Source organism: Dryas octopetala, chromosome 4 (genome assembly GCF_963921425.1).
Source record: "Dryas octopetala chromosome 4, drDryOcto1.1, whole genome shotgun sequence".
Classification (NCBI taxonomy): domain Eukaryota; kingdom Viridiplantae; phylum Streptophyta; class Magnoliopsida; order Rosales; family Rosaceae; genus Dryas; species Dryas octopetala.
In genome coordinates, this window is record NC_141369.1 from 17,922,139 (window position 1) to 17,938,636 (window position 16,498).

Consider the following 16,498-nt stretch of genomic DNA (forward strand, 5'->3'; position numbering starts at 1 on the left):
TTAAAAAACAGGTTGTAAATTGAAAAAGAAAACCCTGAGACTCGAAATTGGGGCCAGCCAGCCTCCATCTCGGCCCATGGAATTTTAAATTTTGGACAGTTTAGGCTGATGGCCTAATGGTTGTAGATGTTTCAAACAAGTTTTGATTTTTTGTAACGACGAAGATTCTTCTAAGCAGCTATCATTATTTTCTTGTTTGATTATTCTAATGCCTGGAAGACAACCCAAGGTCGGCAAGTTGATGAATCCAAATTCAATTTTTAAGTCAGTCAAACTGTACTATACTCGAAAATGTTCTATTATCAAATAGTTTTTTGTATAATATGTTCTGAAAATTAATGCAATTTTGACCAACAGTACTTTACAACATAATATATCAAATTTTATGATAAAAATTGTAAAAACATATTTTTATTTACAACCTGACAGGGTAAAAGTCACACAGTTAACATTTTTTATTGCTTATTGAATGATATATGCATACATTTTTACTCAACTATTTTGAAACAATGCTTTGAGATTATAAGGTGCAGTGGCATTGAGAGCTCCGCTCCAGAATTGCTTGGCAAATTGCTTGTTGTACCGTTCAGTTAGATGACTAGAGTCAAAGAAGACATGTTCACTAACATTGTCACATAATTCAAACTCTGTCACACCTCTCTTCCCTCCACAGCTTCTAATGCCCCTGTATGGACCACTCCCACAGCATGCCACCTTCCCTTCTTTGAAGCCTTTGACAATATTAACAATATCACAAAACAAAAACATAAGTAAAAGGACGAAAATTAATTAACCAAAAAGATATAATTAATACTTAAGCAAGACTAATTAATTAAGAAAGTATGTGTATAAGTGTATACCATATTTGGAAGGGTAGTTTATTCTTTGTTTGAGAAACTCATAAGAGTCGGAGAGTGAGTATCTGAATCCCTTGAGTTCATTCTCTAGCTTTTGCAGAAGTTTGGAAAATGCTTTATTGTGTAGTTTTACATATGATTTAATACGTTGGCCAAAACCATCTTGTGCCTCTCTTCAAATACTCTTCCGTATGGAATACTAGCAATAGGCCAGAGGCTAATGAACCCGAACTTTCTTCCTCCTTTCTTATATATTTCCTAACACATCAAAATTAAAATTTGATTAGTACTATTCATCATGAACAATTATATATAGAAATAAAATGGGAAATTATTGTTTTTCAAGCTAGTAGTAATTAAGATCGAATATTTGATTAATTTACTTTGATGACTGAAGTTATGTTGCCTATCACCATCCCTACAAACTCGTCGTCGGAGTAGGATCGGAGCACACTGGAGTTGGTGTCTAAAGGGAAGATATAATCGTTGCCTCCGACGCTAAACAACTAAACAGCTCTTGATAGTAGAGTTTTGGTTTCTTCATCCCTTAGTTTCTGCCTCAATGAATGTCTAACACTCTCAAAATATGACAGTTGAGTATGAAGGTCTATCACCTGAAACAAGGTGAAGATCGTAGAGCAACTAATTCTTTCATAAAATATAGAGACATAATTGATGTATATATACATGGTATATATATCAAAACAAGAATATTAGCCAACATCATCAAGTTTGGGTACTAAATCTACTCATCAATTAAATAAAACGATATATCACTATACATGTCAATATCTTATCTATTAGAGAAACTAATTATAAGTGAAGATAGGCCTTGATGATCATCAAGTCCACAAGAATACAACTTTAAATTTTAGAGAAGAAAATTAATTTGTGCAAATTAAATCATATATATGTGTGTGACATACCAAGCCTTGTCGAGTTTCAACCAAAGCACCAGACCCAGCAGATGCAAAGTTGACACCATATGTGAATTCATGATTACCAGGCTGTAGATATGGTGGAATAAATGGCAACTTTGCATACTCAGCTGCAACAGTAAACATTAACTCTCAATTATATGTGTTCTATTAATAATAATTTCACATTTTTACAGGAAAACATACATATAATTATAAAGTTAGTACTATATATCTTAATCTTACCAATAAAATCTGGAATAATTCGACCATCAGAAAATCTGCCTGTTGGATACTTGAAGAAGGTTTCACCAAATGGCCAATAATTTGCACTGACAGTGGTGTTGATGTAGTTGTTATTTCCAGCATCAAATAATGAATCCCCAAAGATGAAGAGTGGTACTACATGATGTTTGTGTTTGTTCCCCAACCCAAGGTTAAGGCTTGTACACAGGGCAAACACAAGATCTGAAGAAAGCTTGAGCTTATATTTGCCATATCTGTTATCTATATGCAATCTTAATTAATGAACTTATTTGTTAGTTTCATCAATAGCTATTTGTTGGGGCATTAATTTGGATTTTAAAACAATTAATTAAAGAGTACATATTCATATAATATATATATATGACTTCTAGCTCTTTAAATCAAATCATCATTCCTGGCTGAAAAAAATCAAATCATTATCTATAAAAAGTCCAAATCTAAACAATCTTTTTTTCTTGGTCGAAAAGTCAAGACAATATATCCAGAAATACATACACAAAACTAGTACACATGTTCCACAGCAGTACGTCTCCAGTGTAGTAAACAGTAGCAAACAAATGTTGCACATCCAGCAGCTTCTGCAAACATGACAAGGCGTGACCCTTTTATCTTAATTTGTGTCCCATCTTGGTTGTCATGTTTGAGCTACAAACAATGAAACATCACTAATGACGAGTTATTCAATTTTTTATTTTTATTTTTTTGAAAAAAAAAAAATTGTGTTATGTACTCATACTGCTGAACAGTCGACTATTGATGTTTGACAAATCTAATGCCGAGTTATTCTAATTTTTTTGTAGAAAAAAAAAATGTGTGGTATGTACTCATACTGCTGAAGGAGTCGACTATTGATCTTTGACAAATCTAAATTTTGAGTAGAATTTGAACGAAAAAAATGAATCAAAGATACATTTAATCTGGTGTAATTTTCATTTCCCTGCGTATCAAATTAAATGTCTATTCAAATTTGGCCACAAGGCATATTTACTTCTTCCAGAAGCTAAGGCTTATTTCTGGATATAGCCCCACACATGTTTTTTTTTTTTTGGTCAAAAGATAATTCATAAGCCACAGAGGCAGAAAAGGGGAAGAGAGGTAAGAGGGGGATGGAAAACAGCCCTCAGGCCATGCAAAACAAGAGCTACAGTTAAAAGAAACAGCAAAAAAACAAAGGCCAAGAAAACAAAACAGGCCAAGAAAACCAAAAAAAAAAAAGGGATAAAAACAACAAAATAACAAAAGAAGGACCAGAAAACAGAGCTTGTAATTTGGAGGGCAAGGGAGTCCATCACGATCAAGAATAGACACTAGGGAGGTTGGAGGTCGATTGACCCAATTTTCCATGCACAACCTCCGCTTGACTAGCCGGGCAGTGTGATCCGCAGCACTGTTGGCTTCTCTTTTAATCCAATCCCATCGGACAATGAGAAAAGAATCACACAGAGCAAAGAAGTTGGTTAGAAAAGGAGAAATCCTCCAATTGCAGTTCTCAAAACCACCATTGAGGTTATCAATCAATTCTTTGGAGTCAGTCTCCAAGTGGACATGCTGAAAGTGGAGTGAATGAGCTAGTTTTAGACCCTCAAGTGCAGCACAAGCTTCAGCCTCAATAGAAGAATTTAGGAGTCTATGGTGGGCCAAGCCCGCAATGAAGGAACCAGTGTGATCTCTGTTTATCACTCCCAAGCCAGCCATGCAAGATGCACAGTCCCAAGCACCATCAACGTTGATTTTAACAAAAGGAAGAGATGGTGGTGACCATAGTCTTGAAAGGGAGGGAGAAGGATTACTGGCGCTAGAAACAATATCACATCTAGAGGCCCGAGCCACTTGGTATTCAGCCACTGCCCAGTTTGTTTTCAATATAACCTAAGTAGGGCATGGAGAAAGACCCTTGTAGATGGCATTACAGCGTTCCTTCCAAATGTTCCAGCATAAGAAACTAGTATAAGTCATGAAATTGTTGAATAAAGACTGATCCGTTCCAATAACAGCAGGGATGCTATTTATCCATTTATCCATGAATAATGCTATACTTACCACATTTCTTATACCACATTCTTATACCATTTCACGTGTCATTACTTTATTGGACAGAGTTTTTCTTTTTCTTTTTGGGTTTTTATTTTTATTTTTTAGTATCCAATGTATGAATGCCATGTAAGTTGCCACATAAGGTGGTATGAAATTATGGTATAAAAATGTGGTATATCTAGCACTACTGATTTATCCATAGAAGTAATAAGCTCTCTTTGGGGTCTATAGCCCAGATAACTCACATGCCTGACTCTCTCAGTCCAATTGCACAAAAGAAGAGAATGCTCAATTGATTCCTCATGTTCGCCACATAGGACACAAACCGGAGAAGTCACAACCTTTCTTTTGAATAAATTCAAAAAAGTGGGAATAGGAGAGGTGACAATTCTCCAGATAAAATTGATGACCTTTGGGGAGGCCTCTATCTTCCAAATTAACTTCCATACGTACATCTGGATCAACTCAATGAGATGAGGTAGGTCTAGAGAGGACTTTTTGGCAAGCTGCATGGTCGATGAGCCAAAAGTAACCAGAGCGAACAGTAAACTTCCCAGACTTAGTAGCTTGCCATACCAGCCTATCCTCGCAGTCCGGGTTCCCAATAGGCAACAAGAGAATGCTCTTTGCATCTTGCTCAGAAATGAAAGGCAGAATGGGAGCCAAATCCCAAGTACGCAAGTGTTGATCAATCAGAAGGTTCACACCAAACCTCGTGAAATTGTTAGTTGTGCCAATTGGCTTAAGGATGCCATCTGGAGTGTGGAGGAGCCATATTTCCTTCCAAACCTGAATCTTACTCCCATTCCTGACTTGCCAGCGAGCCCCATTCTCAATTATATATCTCCCAGCTAGAATACTACTCCAAGCCTACGAAGGACGGGCCCCTTTTTTTGCACTTAAAAAGTCACAGTGATGGAAGTATCGGGCTTTTAGAATCCGAACCCACAAAGCATCTGGATTTTTGATGATCCGCCAGCATTGTTTTGCCAAAAGGGCCTTGTTAAAGCTTTCCAAATCCCAAATCCCCATGCCTCCATTTCTCTTAGCCTTACAAAGCATATTCCACGCTTGCCAATGAAATTTGCCCCCTTCATCACTGTTACCCTACCAGAAATTAGCAAGCAGGGAGTTAATTTCCTTGCACAAAGTGACTGGAAGAAGGAAGCAAGACATGGGATAAGTAGGGATAGCCAGCGCCACTGCCTTTATAAGAGTTTCTCTACCAGCTTGTGAAAGGCAATTTTGCTTCCAACTGCTAATTTTTTTGAGAATTCATGCATGTTGCAAAAGATAACTAATGCATGCATGGTAAGCATGAAAAGTTACATCACTAGTATCAATCATGTTCTTCAACTTCAAAATTTGAGAGATAGGAGGACTTATTTAATCATTAATTAATTACTGGCATAAAGCACACAACTTTAATTTTAATCTTTCTATTAAAACATTTAGACGTTCATGATAAGAGTCATATATATATACTACACCTAGATCGAGTATATATATCTCTTTGTTATTTTCTCCAAAACAGCCACATCTTCTCAACAAACCTTTGCCCCAAACTCTCGCCTCCAGTTCATTCTTTTCAACAAAATCATGGGTTCTCAACCTGCTACAACCAATATTTATACAAACGACATCGGCTCCTCGATCTTCTTCTTCCTCTCAAATTACCATTCCAAACGTAATGAACTCTCTCAACGTTCGTTTGGATACCAACAACTATGTTCTGTGGCTGGCAAAGATCGTACCTTTAATTCGGAGTTGAAATTTAAAGAATTTTGTCAATGGGAAGAGTAAATGTCCAGCCAGGAAAGAAGGACGCAACCTGATAGGGAAAAAAGTCACACACTTAACAATTCTTATTATACCTCTCAAAATTGAAAATCACGTGGCGGTATTATCAATTTACTCAAATTATAACTCGTGTACAATCATTAATATCTAAAATCTTAAGTTCGTCATGTGGTGTTACAATCATATACCAAAATTTTCTAACATTTAAAAGGATGTCTTTCCGAATTTTAGAAGAAGTTTGGAGAGAGCTTGGTTATGTAATTTCGCTAGTGATGAAGCTTCTTCTAAGCAGCTACCATTATTTTCTGGTTTGATTATTCTAATGACAACGTCCCAAGGTTGGCAAGTTGATGAACCAAATTTCCTACCACTTCCTACATAAATTTCCTGCCAAATTTTTTAACGAGAAAGTCTTCAGTGGAGTCAACCGGTGCGAACCCCACTCAAATGATATCACATTTCAAAAAATTTGTTATTATGTATCTCAACTTTTTCTTATGCATGCCATCATTTATTTATGCAAAATACACTCTTTATTAATTTCAAAATGTACGTTAGAATACATGATGACAAAATTTTTGACATGTGGCATCATTTGAGTGGGGATTGCTCCAACTGATGTGGTGCGACTGCCACACCTAAGATTTTCTCTTATCAAACAGTACGTCTTAGCAATAATATGTTCAGAAAATGCCGTCTTGACTGGTAGTATATATATCTTACAACATAACATATCAAATTTTATGATAAAAATTATTAAAAATATTCTATTACAAGCGTGGTCTGAAATTTACAACCTGAGAGGGCAAAAGTCACATACTTAACATTTCTTATTATACCTCCCAAAATGAAAATTGAAAAGAATAAAATTCATGACTTAGACAAAAATAATTTGCTTATTGATCTGGTGTCATGCACAGGTAACACCAAATTACAGGTTTATATTTGAATCTATGATCTATCTATAGCTTATCAAATGATTATACATGTTTACTTAATTCTTTTGAAATAAGGCTTTGAGATTATAAGGCGCAGTGGAATTGGGAGCTCCGTTCCAGAATTGCTTGGCAAATTGCTTGTAGATCCCTTCTGTTAGGTGAGCAGAGTCAAAGAAGACATGTTCAGTGGCATTGTCACATAATTCATACTCTGTCACACCTCTCTTCCCTCCACAGCTTAATATTCCTCTGTATGGACCACTCCCACAACATGCCACCTTCCCTTCCTTGAAACCTTTGACAATATTAACAATATCACAAAATAAAAACATTAGTAACATGATGAGATTAATTAACCATAAAAATAATTGAGAAGATTAATTAATTAAGAAATATGCTTATACCATATTTAGAAGGGTGGTTTATTCTTTGTTTGAGAAACTCATAAGAGTCAGAGAGTGAGTATCTGAATCCCTTGAGTTCATTCTCTAGCCTTGGTAGGAGTTTGAGAAGTGCTTTATTGTGTAGTTTTACATATGATTCAATACGTTGGCCGAAACCATCTTGTGCCTCTTCAAATACTCTTCCGTATGGAATACTAGCAAGAGGCCAGAGGCTAATGAACCCAAACTTTCTTCCTCCTTTCTTATATATTTCCTAGCACATCAAAATTAAAATTTGATTAGTACTATTCATCATGAAAAATTATATATAGAAATAAAATGGGAAATTATTGTTTTTCAAGTAGTAATTAAGATCGAATATTTGATTAATTTACTTTGATGACTGAAGTTATGTTGCCTATCACCATCCCTACAAACTCGTTGTCGGAGTAAGATCGGAACACACTGGAGTTGGTGTCTAAATGGAAGCCATAATCGTTGCCTCCGATGCTAAACAAGTAAACAGCTCTTGATAGCTGAGTTTTGGTTTCTTCATCCCCTAGTTTCTGCCTCAATGAATGTCTAACGCTCTCAAAATATGACAGTTGAGTATGAAGGTCTATCACCTGAAACAAGGTGAAGATCGTAGAGCAACTAATTCTTTCATAAAATATAGAGACATAATTGATGTATATATACATGGTAAATATATCAAAACAAGAATATTAGCCAAGATCATCAAGTTTGGGTACTAAATCTACTCATCAAATAAAACGATATATCACTATACATGTCAATATCTTATCTGTTAGAGAAACTAATTATAAGTGAGGATAGGCCTTGATGATCATCAAGTCCACAAGAATACAACTTTAAATTTTAGAGAAGAAAATTAATTTGCGCAAATTAAATCATATATATGTGTGTGACATACCAAGCCTTGTCGAGTTTCAACCAAAGCACCAGACCCAGAAGATGCAAAGTTGACACCATATGTGAATTCATGATTACCAGGCTGTAGATATGGCGGAATAAATGGCAACTTTGCATACTCAGCTGCAACAGTAAACATTAACTCTCAATTATATGTGTTCTATTAATAATAATTTCACATTTTTACAGGAAAACATACATATAATTATAAAGTTAGTACTATATATCTTAATCTTACCAATAAAATCTGGAATAATTCGACCATCTGAAAATCTGCCGGTTGGATACTTGAAGAAGGTTTCACCGTATGGCCAATAATTTGCACTGACAGTGGTGTTGATGTAGTTGTTATTTCCAGCATCAAATACTGAATCCCCAAAGATGAAGAGTGGTACTACATGATGTTTGTCTTTGTTCCCCAACCCAATGCTAAGGCTTGTACACAAGGCAAACACAAAGATCTGAAGAAAGCTTGAGCTTATATTTGCCATATCTGTTATCTATGTGCAATCCTAATTAATGAACTTATTTGTTAGTTTCATCAATGGCTATTTGTAGGGCCAATAATTTGGATTTTAAAACAATTAATTAAAGAGTATATATATTCATATATATATATGACTTCTAGCTCTTTAAATCAAATCATCATTCCTGGCCCAAAAAAATCAAATCATTATCTATAAAAAGTCCAAATCAAAACAATCTTTTGTTCTTGGTCGAAAAGTCAAGACAATATATCCAGAAATACATTGACAAAACAAGTACACATGTTTCACAGCAGTACGTCTCCAGTGTAGTAAACAGTAGCAAACAAATGTTGCACATCCAGCAGCTTCTGCAAACATGACAAGGCGTGACCCTTTTATCTTAATTTGTGTCCCATCTTGGTTGTCATGTTTGAGCTACAAACAATGAAACATCACTAATGACGAGTTAGTCTTTTTTTTTTTCTTTTTTTTTTTGAAAAACAAATGTGTGGTATGTACTCATACTGCTGAACAGTCGATTGTTGATCTTTGACAAATCTAAATTTTGAGTAGAATTTGAACGAAAAAAATGAATCAAAGATACATATAATCTGGTGTATTTTTCATTTCCTTCCGTATCAAATTAAATGTCTATTCAAATTTGGCCACAAGGCATATTTACTTCTTCCAGAAGCAAAGGCTTTTTTCTGGATATAGCCCCACACAAGTTGCAAAAGATAACTAATGCATGCATGGTAAGCATGAAAAGTTACATCACTAGTATCAATCATGTTCTTCAACTTCAAAATTTGAGAGCTAGCTGGAATTGTTTAATCATTAATTAATTACTGGCATAAAACACACATGTTTAATTTTAATTTTTCTATTAAAAAATTTAGACGTTCATGATAAGAGTCATATATGTATACTACACCTAGAGTATATATATCTCTTCGTTATTTTCTCCAAAACAGCCACATCTTCTCAACAAACCTTAGCCCCAAACTCTCGCCTCCAGTTCATTATTTTCATCAAAATCATGGGTTCTCAACCTGCTACAACCAATATATATACAAATGAAATCGGCTCCTCGATCTTCTTCTTCCTCTCAAATTACCATTCCAAACGTAATGAACTCTCTCAACGTTCGTTTGGATACCAACAACTATGTTCTGTGGCTGGCATAGATCGTACCTTTGATTCGGAGTTGAAATTTAAAGAATTTTGTCAATGGGAAGAGCAAATGTCCAGCCAGGAAAGAAGGACGCAACCTGATAGGGAAAAAGTCACACACTTAACAATTCTTATATATTATACCTCTCAAAATTGAAAATCACGTGGCGGTGTTATCAGTTTATTCAAATTATAACTCGTGTACAATCATTAATATCTAAAATTTTAAGTTTTTCATGTGGTGTTACAATCACATACCAAAATTTTCTCACATTTAAAAGGATGTCATTCCGAATTTTAGAAGAAGTTTGGAGAGAGCTTGGTTATGTAATTTCGCTAGTGATGAGGCTTCTTCTAAGGAGCTACCATTATTTTGATTATTCTGATGACAACGTCCCAAGGTTGGCAAGTTGATATGAACCCAAATTTCCTACCACTTCCTACATAAATTTCCTGCCAAATTTTTTAACGAGAAAGTCTTCAGTGGAGTCAAATGATATCACATTCAAAAAAATTGTTACTATGTATCTCAACTTTTTCTTATGCATGCCATCATTTATTTATGCAAAATACACTCTTTATTAATTTCAAAATGTACGTTAGAATACATGATGACAAAATTTTTGACATGTGGCATCATTTGAGTGGGGGTTGCTCCAACTGATGTGGTGCGACTGCCACACCTAAGATTTTCTCTTTTCAAACAGTACGTCTTAGCAATAATATGTTCAGAAAATGCCGTCTTGACTGGTAGTATATATATCTTACAACATAACATATCAAATTTTATGATAAAAATTATTAAAAATATTCTATTACAAGCGGTGGTCTGAAATTTACAACTTGAGAGGGCAAAAGTCACATACTTAACATTTCTTATTATACTTCCCAAAATGATAATTGAAAAAAATAAAATTCATGAATTGGACAAAAATAATTTGCTTATTGATCTGGTGTCATGCACAGGTAACACCAAATTACAGGTTTATATTTGAATCTATGATCTATCTATAGCTTATCAAATGATTTATACATGTTTACTTAATTCTTTTGAAATAAGGCTTTGAGATTATAAGGCGCAGTGGAATTGGGAGCTCCGTTCCAGAATTGCTTGGCAAATTGCTTGTAGACCCCTTCTGTTAGGTGAGCAGAGTCAAAGAAGACATGTTCAGTGGCATTGTCACATAATTTATACTCTGTCACACCTCTCTTCCCTCCACAGCTTAATATTCCTCTGTATGGACCACTCCCACAACATGCCACCTTCCCTTCCTTGAAACCTTTGACAATATTAACAATATCACAAAATAAAAACATTAGTAACATGATGAGATTAATTAACCATAAAAATAATTGAGAAGATTAATCAATTAAGAAATATGCTTATACCATATTTAGAAGGGTGGTTTATTCTTTGTTTGAGAAACTCATAAGAGTCGGAGAGTGAGTATCTGAATCTCTTGAGTTCAATCTTTAGCCTTTGCAGGAGTTTGGGAAGTGCTTTATTGTGTAGTTTTACATATGATTCAATACGTTGGCCGAAACCATCTTGTGCCTCTTCAAATACTCTTCCGTATGGAATACTAGCAAGAGGCCAGAGGCTAATGAACCCAAACTTTCTTCCTCCTTTCTTATATATTTCCTAACACATCAAAATTAAAATTTGATTAGTACTATTCAACATGAACAATTATATATATATATATAATAATAATATAAACGAATGGGAAATTATTGTTTTTCCAGTAGTAAAAAAATATTTAGTTTACTTTGATGACAGAAGTTATGTTGCGTATCACTATCCCTACAAACTCGTCGTCAGAGTAGGATCGGAGCACGCTTGAGTTGGTCTCCAAAGGGAAGATGTAATCATTGCTTCCAACGCTAAACAAGTAAACAGCTCTTGATAGTAGAGTCTTGGCTTCTTCATCCCTTAGTTTCTGCTTCAATGACTCCCTAACACTCTCGAAATATGACAATTGAGTATGAAGGTCTATCACCTGAAACAAGGTGAAGATCGTAGAGTTACATAATTGATGTATATAGACATGGTTTATATATCAAAACAACAATATTAGCTATAGCCAGGATCATCAAGTTTAATTGGGTACTAAACCTACTCATCAAATAAAATGATATATCTATTAGTATACATGTCAATATGACAATATCTTATCTGTTAGAGAAACTAATTATAAGTGAAAATAGGCCTTGATGATCATCAAGTCCACAAGAATACAACTTTAAATTTTAGAGAAGAAAATTAATTTGTGCAAATTAAATCATATATATATATATGTGTGTGTGTGTTTGTGTGTGTGTGTAACATACCAAGCCTTGGCGAGTTTCAACCAAAGCACCAGCTCCAGCAGATGCAAAGTTGACACCATATGTGAATTCATGATTACCAGGCTGTAGATAGGGTGGAATAAATGGCAACTTTGCATACTCAGCTGCAACAGTAAAAATTAACTCTCAATTATAGGAAAACATACATATAATTATAAAGTTAGTACTGTATATATCTTAATCTTACCAATAAAATCTGGAATAATTCGACCATCTGAAATTCTGCCAGTTGGATACTTAAAAAAGGTTTCACCATATGGCCAATAATTTGCAGTGGCTGTGGTGTTGATGTAGTTGTTATTTCCAGCATCAAATATTGAATCCCCAAAGATGAAGAGTGGTACTACATGATGTTTGTGTTTGTTCCCCAACCCAAGGCCAAGGCTTGTACACAAGGCAAACACAAATATCAGAAGAAAGTTTGAGCTTATATTCGTCATATCTGTTATCTCTATGCAATCTTAATCGCCTTATTGGTCAGTTTCATCAATGGCTAGCTACTTGTAGTTGTAGGGTGTAAAACGCTTTGGTTTCAATGTGATATTTCATTAAAACTGAAAACAGGGATTTATACAAAGGGAACCAGTTTAGATCCTGAATACTAGCTCTATACAAGGCTATTTCCTATTTCATATTCTAATATTTGGATTTTAAAACCATTCAAGAATATATACACATATATATATATGACCTCTACCTCTTTAAAAATCAAACCACCATTATCTATAAAACATCCAAATCAATTTTTCATTGGTCGAAAAGTCAAAACAATCCAGAAATACATATTGTACACAAAACAAGCTAGAACTTATGTTACACATGTTGAGAGTAATGTGGAGCAATGTCTTATATCGAAATACTAGAGCTTAGCATATGTGCTTATAAGGTCTTAGGCCTCTCCACCTATTGCCAATTAGTTTTGGGTTGAATACTCTAATTCTATCGTGGTATCAGAGTTTGGTTATCCACGTGTAAGGCTCAACGGCCACACGTGCTCCTACGTCACTCAATACAATTTGTCCACGTGTTAGACTCAAAATTTTGCAACACGTGCGAGAACGTGCTAAGAGTAATATGGAACAATGTCCCACATCAGAAAACTAGAACTTAACATATATGCTTATAAGGTCTTGGGCCTCTCTACCCATTACTAATTGGTTTTGTATAAGATGATCAAATTCTATCAACACGTACATCAATACGTCTCCGGTGTAAACACCAACTGTTGTGGCATCATTTGAGTGGGGCTTGCACCAACTGATGTGGTGCGACTGCCACACCTAACAACATAACATATCAAATTTTAGAATAAAAATTATTAAAAATATTCTATTACAAGCGTAGTATAAAATTCATGACTTGGACAAAAATAATTTGCTTATTGATCTGGTATCATGCATATGTACGTACCACCAAATTACAGGTTTATATTTGAATCTATGATCTATCTATAGCTTATCAAATGATTTATACATGTTTACTTAATTCTTTTGAAATAAGGCTCTGAGATTATAAGGCGCAGTGGAATTGGGAGCTCCGTTCCAGAATTGCTTGGCAAATTGCTTGTAGACCCCTTCTGTTAGGTGAGCAGAGTCAAAGAAGACATGTTCAGTGGCATTGTCACATAATTCATACTCTATCACACCTTTCTTCCCTCCACAGCTTAATATTCCTCTGTACGGACCACTCCCACAACATGCATGCCACCTTCCCTTCCTTGAAACCTTTGACAATATTAACAATATCACAAAATAAAAACATAAGTAACATATATGATGAGATTAATTAACCATAAAAATAATTGAGAAGACTAATTAATTAAGAAATATGCTTATACCATATTTAGAAGGGTGGTTTATTCTTTGTTTGAGAAACTCATAAAAGTCGGAGAGTGAGTATCTAAATCCCTTCAGTGTATTCTCTAGCTTTTGCAGGAGTTTGGGAAGTGCTTTATTGTGTAGTTTCACATATGATTTAATACGTTGGCCGAAACCATCTTGTGCCTCTTCAGATACTCTTCCGTATGGAATACTAGTAATAGGCCAGAGGCTAATGAACCCGAACTTTCTTCCTCCTTTCTTATATATTTCCTAACACATCAAAATTAAAATTTGATTAGTACTATTCATCATGAACAATTATATATAGAAATAAAATGGGAAATTATTGTTTTTCAAGTAGTAATTAAGATCGAATATTTGATTAATTTACTTTGATGACTGAAGTTATGTTGCCTATCACCATCCCTACAAACTCTTCGTCGGAGTAAGATCGGAGCACACTGGAGTTGGTGTCTAAAGGGAAGCCATAATCGTTGCCTCCGATGCTAAACAAGTAAACAGCTCTTGATAGCTGAGTTTTGGTTTCTTCATCCCCTAGTTTCTGCCTCAATGAATGTCTAACGCTCTCAAAATATGACAATTGAGTATGAAGGTCTATCACCTGAAACAAGGTGAAGATCGTAGAGCAACTAATTCTTTCATAAAATATAGAGACATAATTGATGTATATATACATGGTAAATATATCAAAACAAGAATATTAGCCAAGATCATCAAGTTTGGGTACCAAATCTACTCATCAAATAAAACGATCTATCACTATACATGTCAATATCTTATCTGTTAGAGAAACTAATAAGTGAAAATAGGCCTTGATGATCATCATGTCCACAAGAATACAACTTTAAAGTTTAGAGAAGAAAATTAATTTGTGCAAATTAAATCATATATATGTGTGTGACATACCAAGCCTTGTCGAGTTTCAACCAAAGCACCAGACCCAGCAGATGCAAAGTTGACACCATATGTGAATTCATGATTACCAGGCTGTAGATAGGGTGGAATAAATGGCAACTTTGCATACTCAGCTGCAACAGTCAAAATTAACTCTCGATTATATAGGTGTCCTAATCACAATAGTTTCACAAATTTATAGGAAAACATACATATAATTATAAAGTTCCTGGGCAAAGAAGAAATACATATAATTATAAAGTTAGTACTATATATATCTTAATCTTACCAATAAAATCTGGAATAATTCGACCATCTGAAAATCTGCCAGTTGGATACTTAAAAAAGGTTTCACCATATGGCCAATAGTTTGCACTGGCTGTGGTGTTGATGTGTTATTTCCAGCATCAAATATTATTGAATCCCCAAAGTGAAGAGTGGTACTACATGATGTTTGTGTTTGTTCCCCAACCCAAGGCCAAGGCTTGTACACAAGGCAAACACAAATATCAGAAGAAAGCTTGAGCTTATATATATTCGCCATATCTGTTATCTCTATGCAATCTTAATCGCCTTATTGGTCTGTTTCATCAACATTGGCTAGCTACTTGTAGTTGTAGGGCATATTTGGATTTTAAAACCATTCAAGAATATATATACATATATATATATGACCTCTACCTCTTCAAAAATCAAACCACCATTATCTATAAAACATCCAAATCAATTTTTCATTGGTCGAAAAGTCAAAACAATCCAGAAATACATATTGTATACAAAACAAGCTAGAACTTATGTTACATGTGTTGAGAGTAATGTGGAGCAATGTCCCACATCGGAAAACTAGAGCTTGGCATATGTGCTTATAAGGTTTTGGACCTCTCCACCCATTGCCAATTGGTCATACCGCAATATGTCTCTGGTGTAAACACTAGCAAACAAGTTCTGCACATGCAGCAACTGCTACAAACACGTGACCCTTGTTTGTTAATTTGTGCCTTATTTTTGTGGTCATGTTTGAGTTAAAAACAATCGAACATCACTAATGACGAGTTATTCTAATTTTTTTTAAGAAAACAAAAAATGTGTGGTATGCACTCATACTGCTGCACAGTCAACAATGATCTTGGCAAGTCTAAATTTTGATTTTTATCAAGTTTAGTAAGATATGTATGAGTAGAATTTGATTCATTGTGAAGAAGATTGGGAAAAAGATGTTCACCCAATAAAACAACAAAAGATGTTCAGATATGCATTCAATCTGGTGTATTTTTCAAATTAAATATATATTCAAATTTGGCCACAAGGCATATTTAATTCTTCCAGAAGCAAAGACTTTTTTCTGGATATAGCTAGCCCAACACAAGTTGCAAAAGATCACTCATGCATGCATTAGTTGTAAGCATGAAAAGTTAGATCACTAGTATATATATATCAATCATGTTCTTCGATCAACTTCAAATTTTGAGAGTTAGCTGGACTAGTTTAATCATTAATTAATTAATTACTGGCATAAAACACGCATCTTGAATTTTAATTTTTTTAAAAGGATTAAGACATTCAAAGATGCGTGTCGAAATTCGCAATAGACTATAGTTACACTGATGCATAATTTTCTTGTATACAATCGATGCAATGGTACTCA

General features: G+C 34.6%; 2 protein-coding genes and 2 pseudogenes across 2 annotated transcripts; all 4 read right to left on the reverse strand.

The window, feature by feature from the left end:
- Window positions 1-492: 492 nt before the first annotated feature.
- LOC147287574 (GDSL esterase/lipase 1-like) lies at window positions 493-3,736 on the reverse strand (annotated as a pseudogene).
- A 2,854-nt stretch (window positions 3,737-6,590) lies between these two features.
- Window positions 6,591-8,693, reverse strand: LOC147287575 (GDSL esterase/lipase 1-like). The gene is made up of 5 exons (XM_086240091.1): window positions 8,368-8,693; window positions 8,131-8,252; window positions 7,592-7,822; window positions 7,218-7,470; window positions 6,591-7,108 (listed from the first exon to the last, which is right to left on the reverse strand). Exons 1-5 carry the CDS (start codon window positions 8,618-8,620, stop codon window positions 6,870-6,872), a joined length of 1,098 nt encoding a protein of 365 aa, XP_086096217.1. The 5' UTR covers window positions 8,621-8,693; the 3' UTR covers window positions 6,591-6,869.
- A 1,913-nt stretch (window positions 8,694-10,606) lies between these two features.
- On the reverse strand, window positions 10,607-12,558 carry LOC147287576 (GDSL esterase/lipase 1-like). Its single transcript, XM_086239950.1, has 5 exons — window positions 12,306-12,558; window positions 12,101-12,222; window positions 11,539-11,769; window positions 11,159-11,411; window positions 10,607-11,049 (listed from the first exon to the last, which is right to left on the reverse strand). The coding sequence occupies exons 1-5, from the start codon at window positions 12,556-12,558 to the stop codon at window positions 10,811-10,813; spliced, it is 1,098 nt and encodes a 365-aa protein (XP_086096076.1). The 3' UTR covers window positions 10,607-10,810.
- Window positions 12,559-13,599: 1,041 nt separating this feature from the next.
- On the reverse strand, window positions 13,600-15,478 carry LOC147287577 (GDSL esterase/lipase 1-like; annotated as a pseudogene).
- Between the last annotated feature and the right edge of the window lie 1,020 nt (window positions 15,479-16,498).

What these genes read in the sequence shown, in the direction of transcription:
- LOC147287575 (XM_086240091.1), bottom strand. Translation starts at nt 8,620, where the DNA reads ATGGCAAATATAAGCTCAAGCTTTCTTCAGATCTTTGTGTTTGCCTTG. An exon ending in AATTATTCCAGATTTTATTG is followed by an intron (nt 8,253 to 8,367) that starts GTAAGATTAAGA and finishes TTACTGTTGCAG; the next exon opens with CTGAGTATGCAAAGTTGCCA. An exon ending in TTGAAACTCGACAAGGCTTG is followed by an intron (nt 7,823 to 8,130) that starts GTATGTCACACA and finishes ACCTTGTTTCAG; the next exon opens with GTGATAGACCTTCATACTCA.
- LOC147287576 (XM_086239950.1), bottom strand. Translation starts at nt 12,558, where the DNA reads ATGACGAATATAAGCTCAAACTTTCTTCTGATATTTGTGTTTGCCTTG. An exon ending in AATTATTCCAGATTTTATTG is followed by an intron (nt 12,223 to 12,305) that starts GTAAGATTAAGA and finishes TTACTGTTGCAG; the next exon opens with CTGAGTATGCAAAGTTGCCA. An exon ending in ACATAACTTCTGTCATCAAA is followed by an intron (nt 11,412 to 11,538) that starts GTAAACTAAATA and finishes TTGATGTGTTAG; the next exon opens with GAAATATATAAGAAAGGAGG.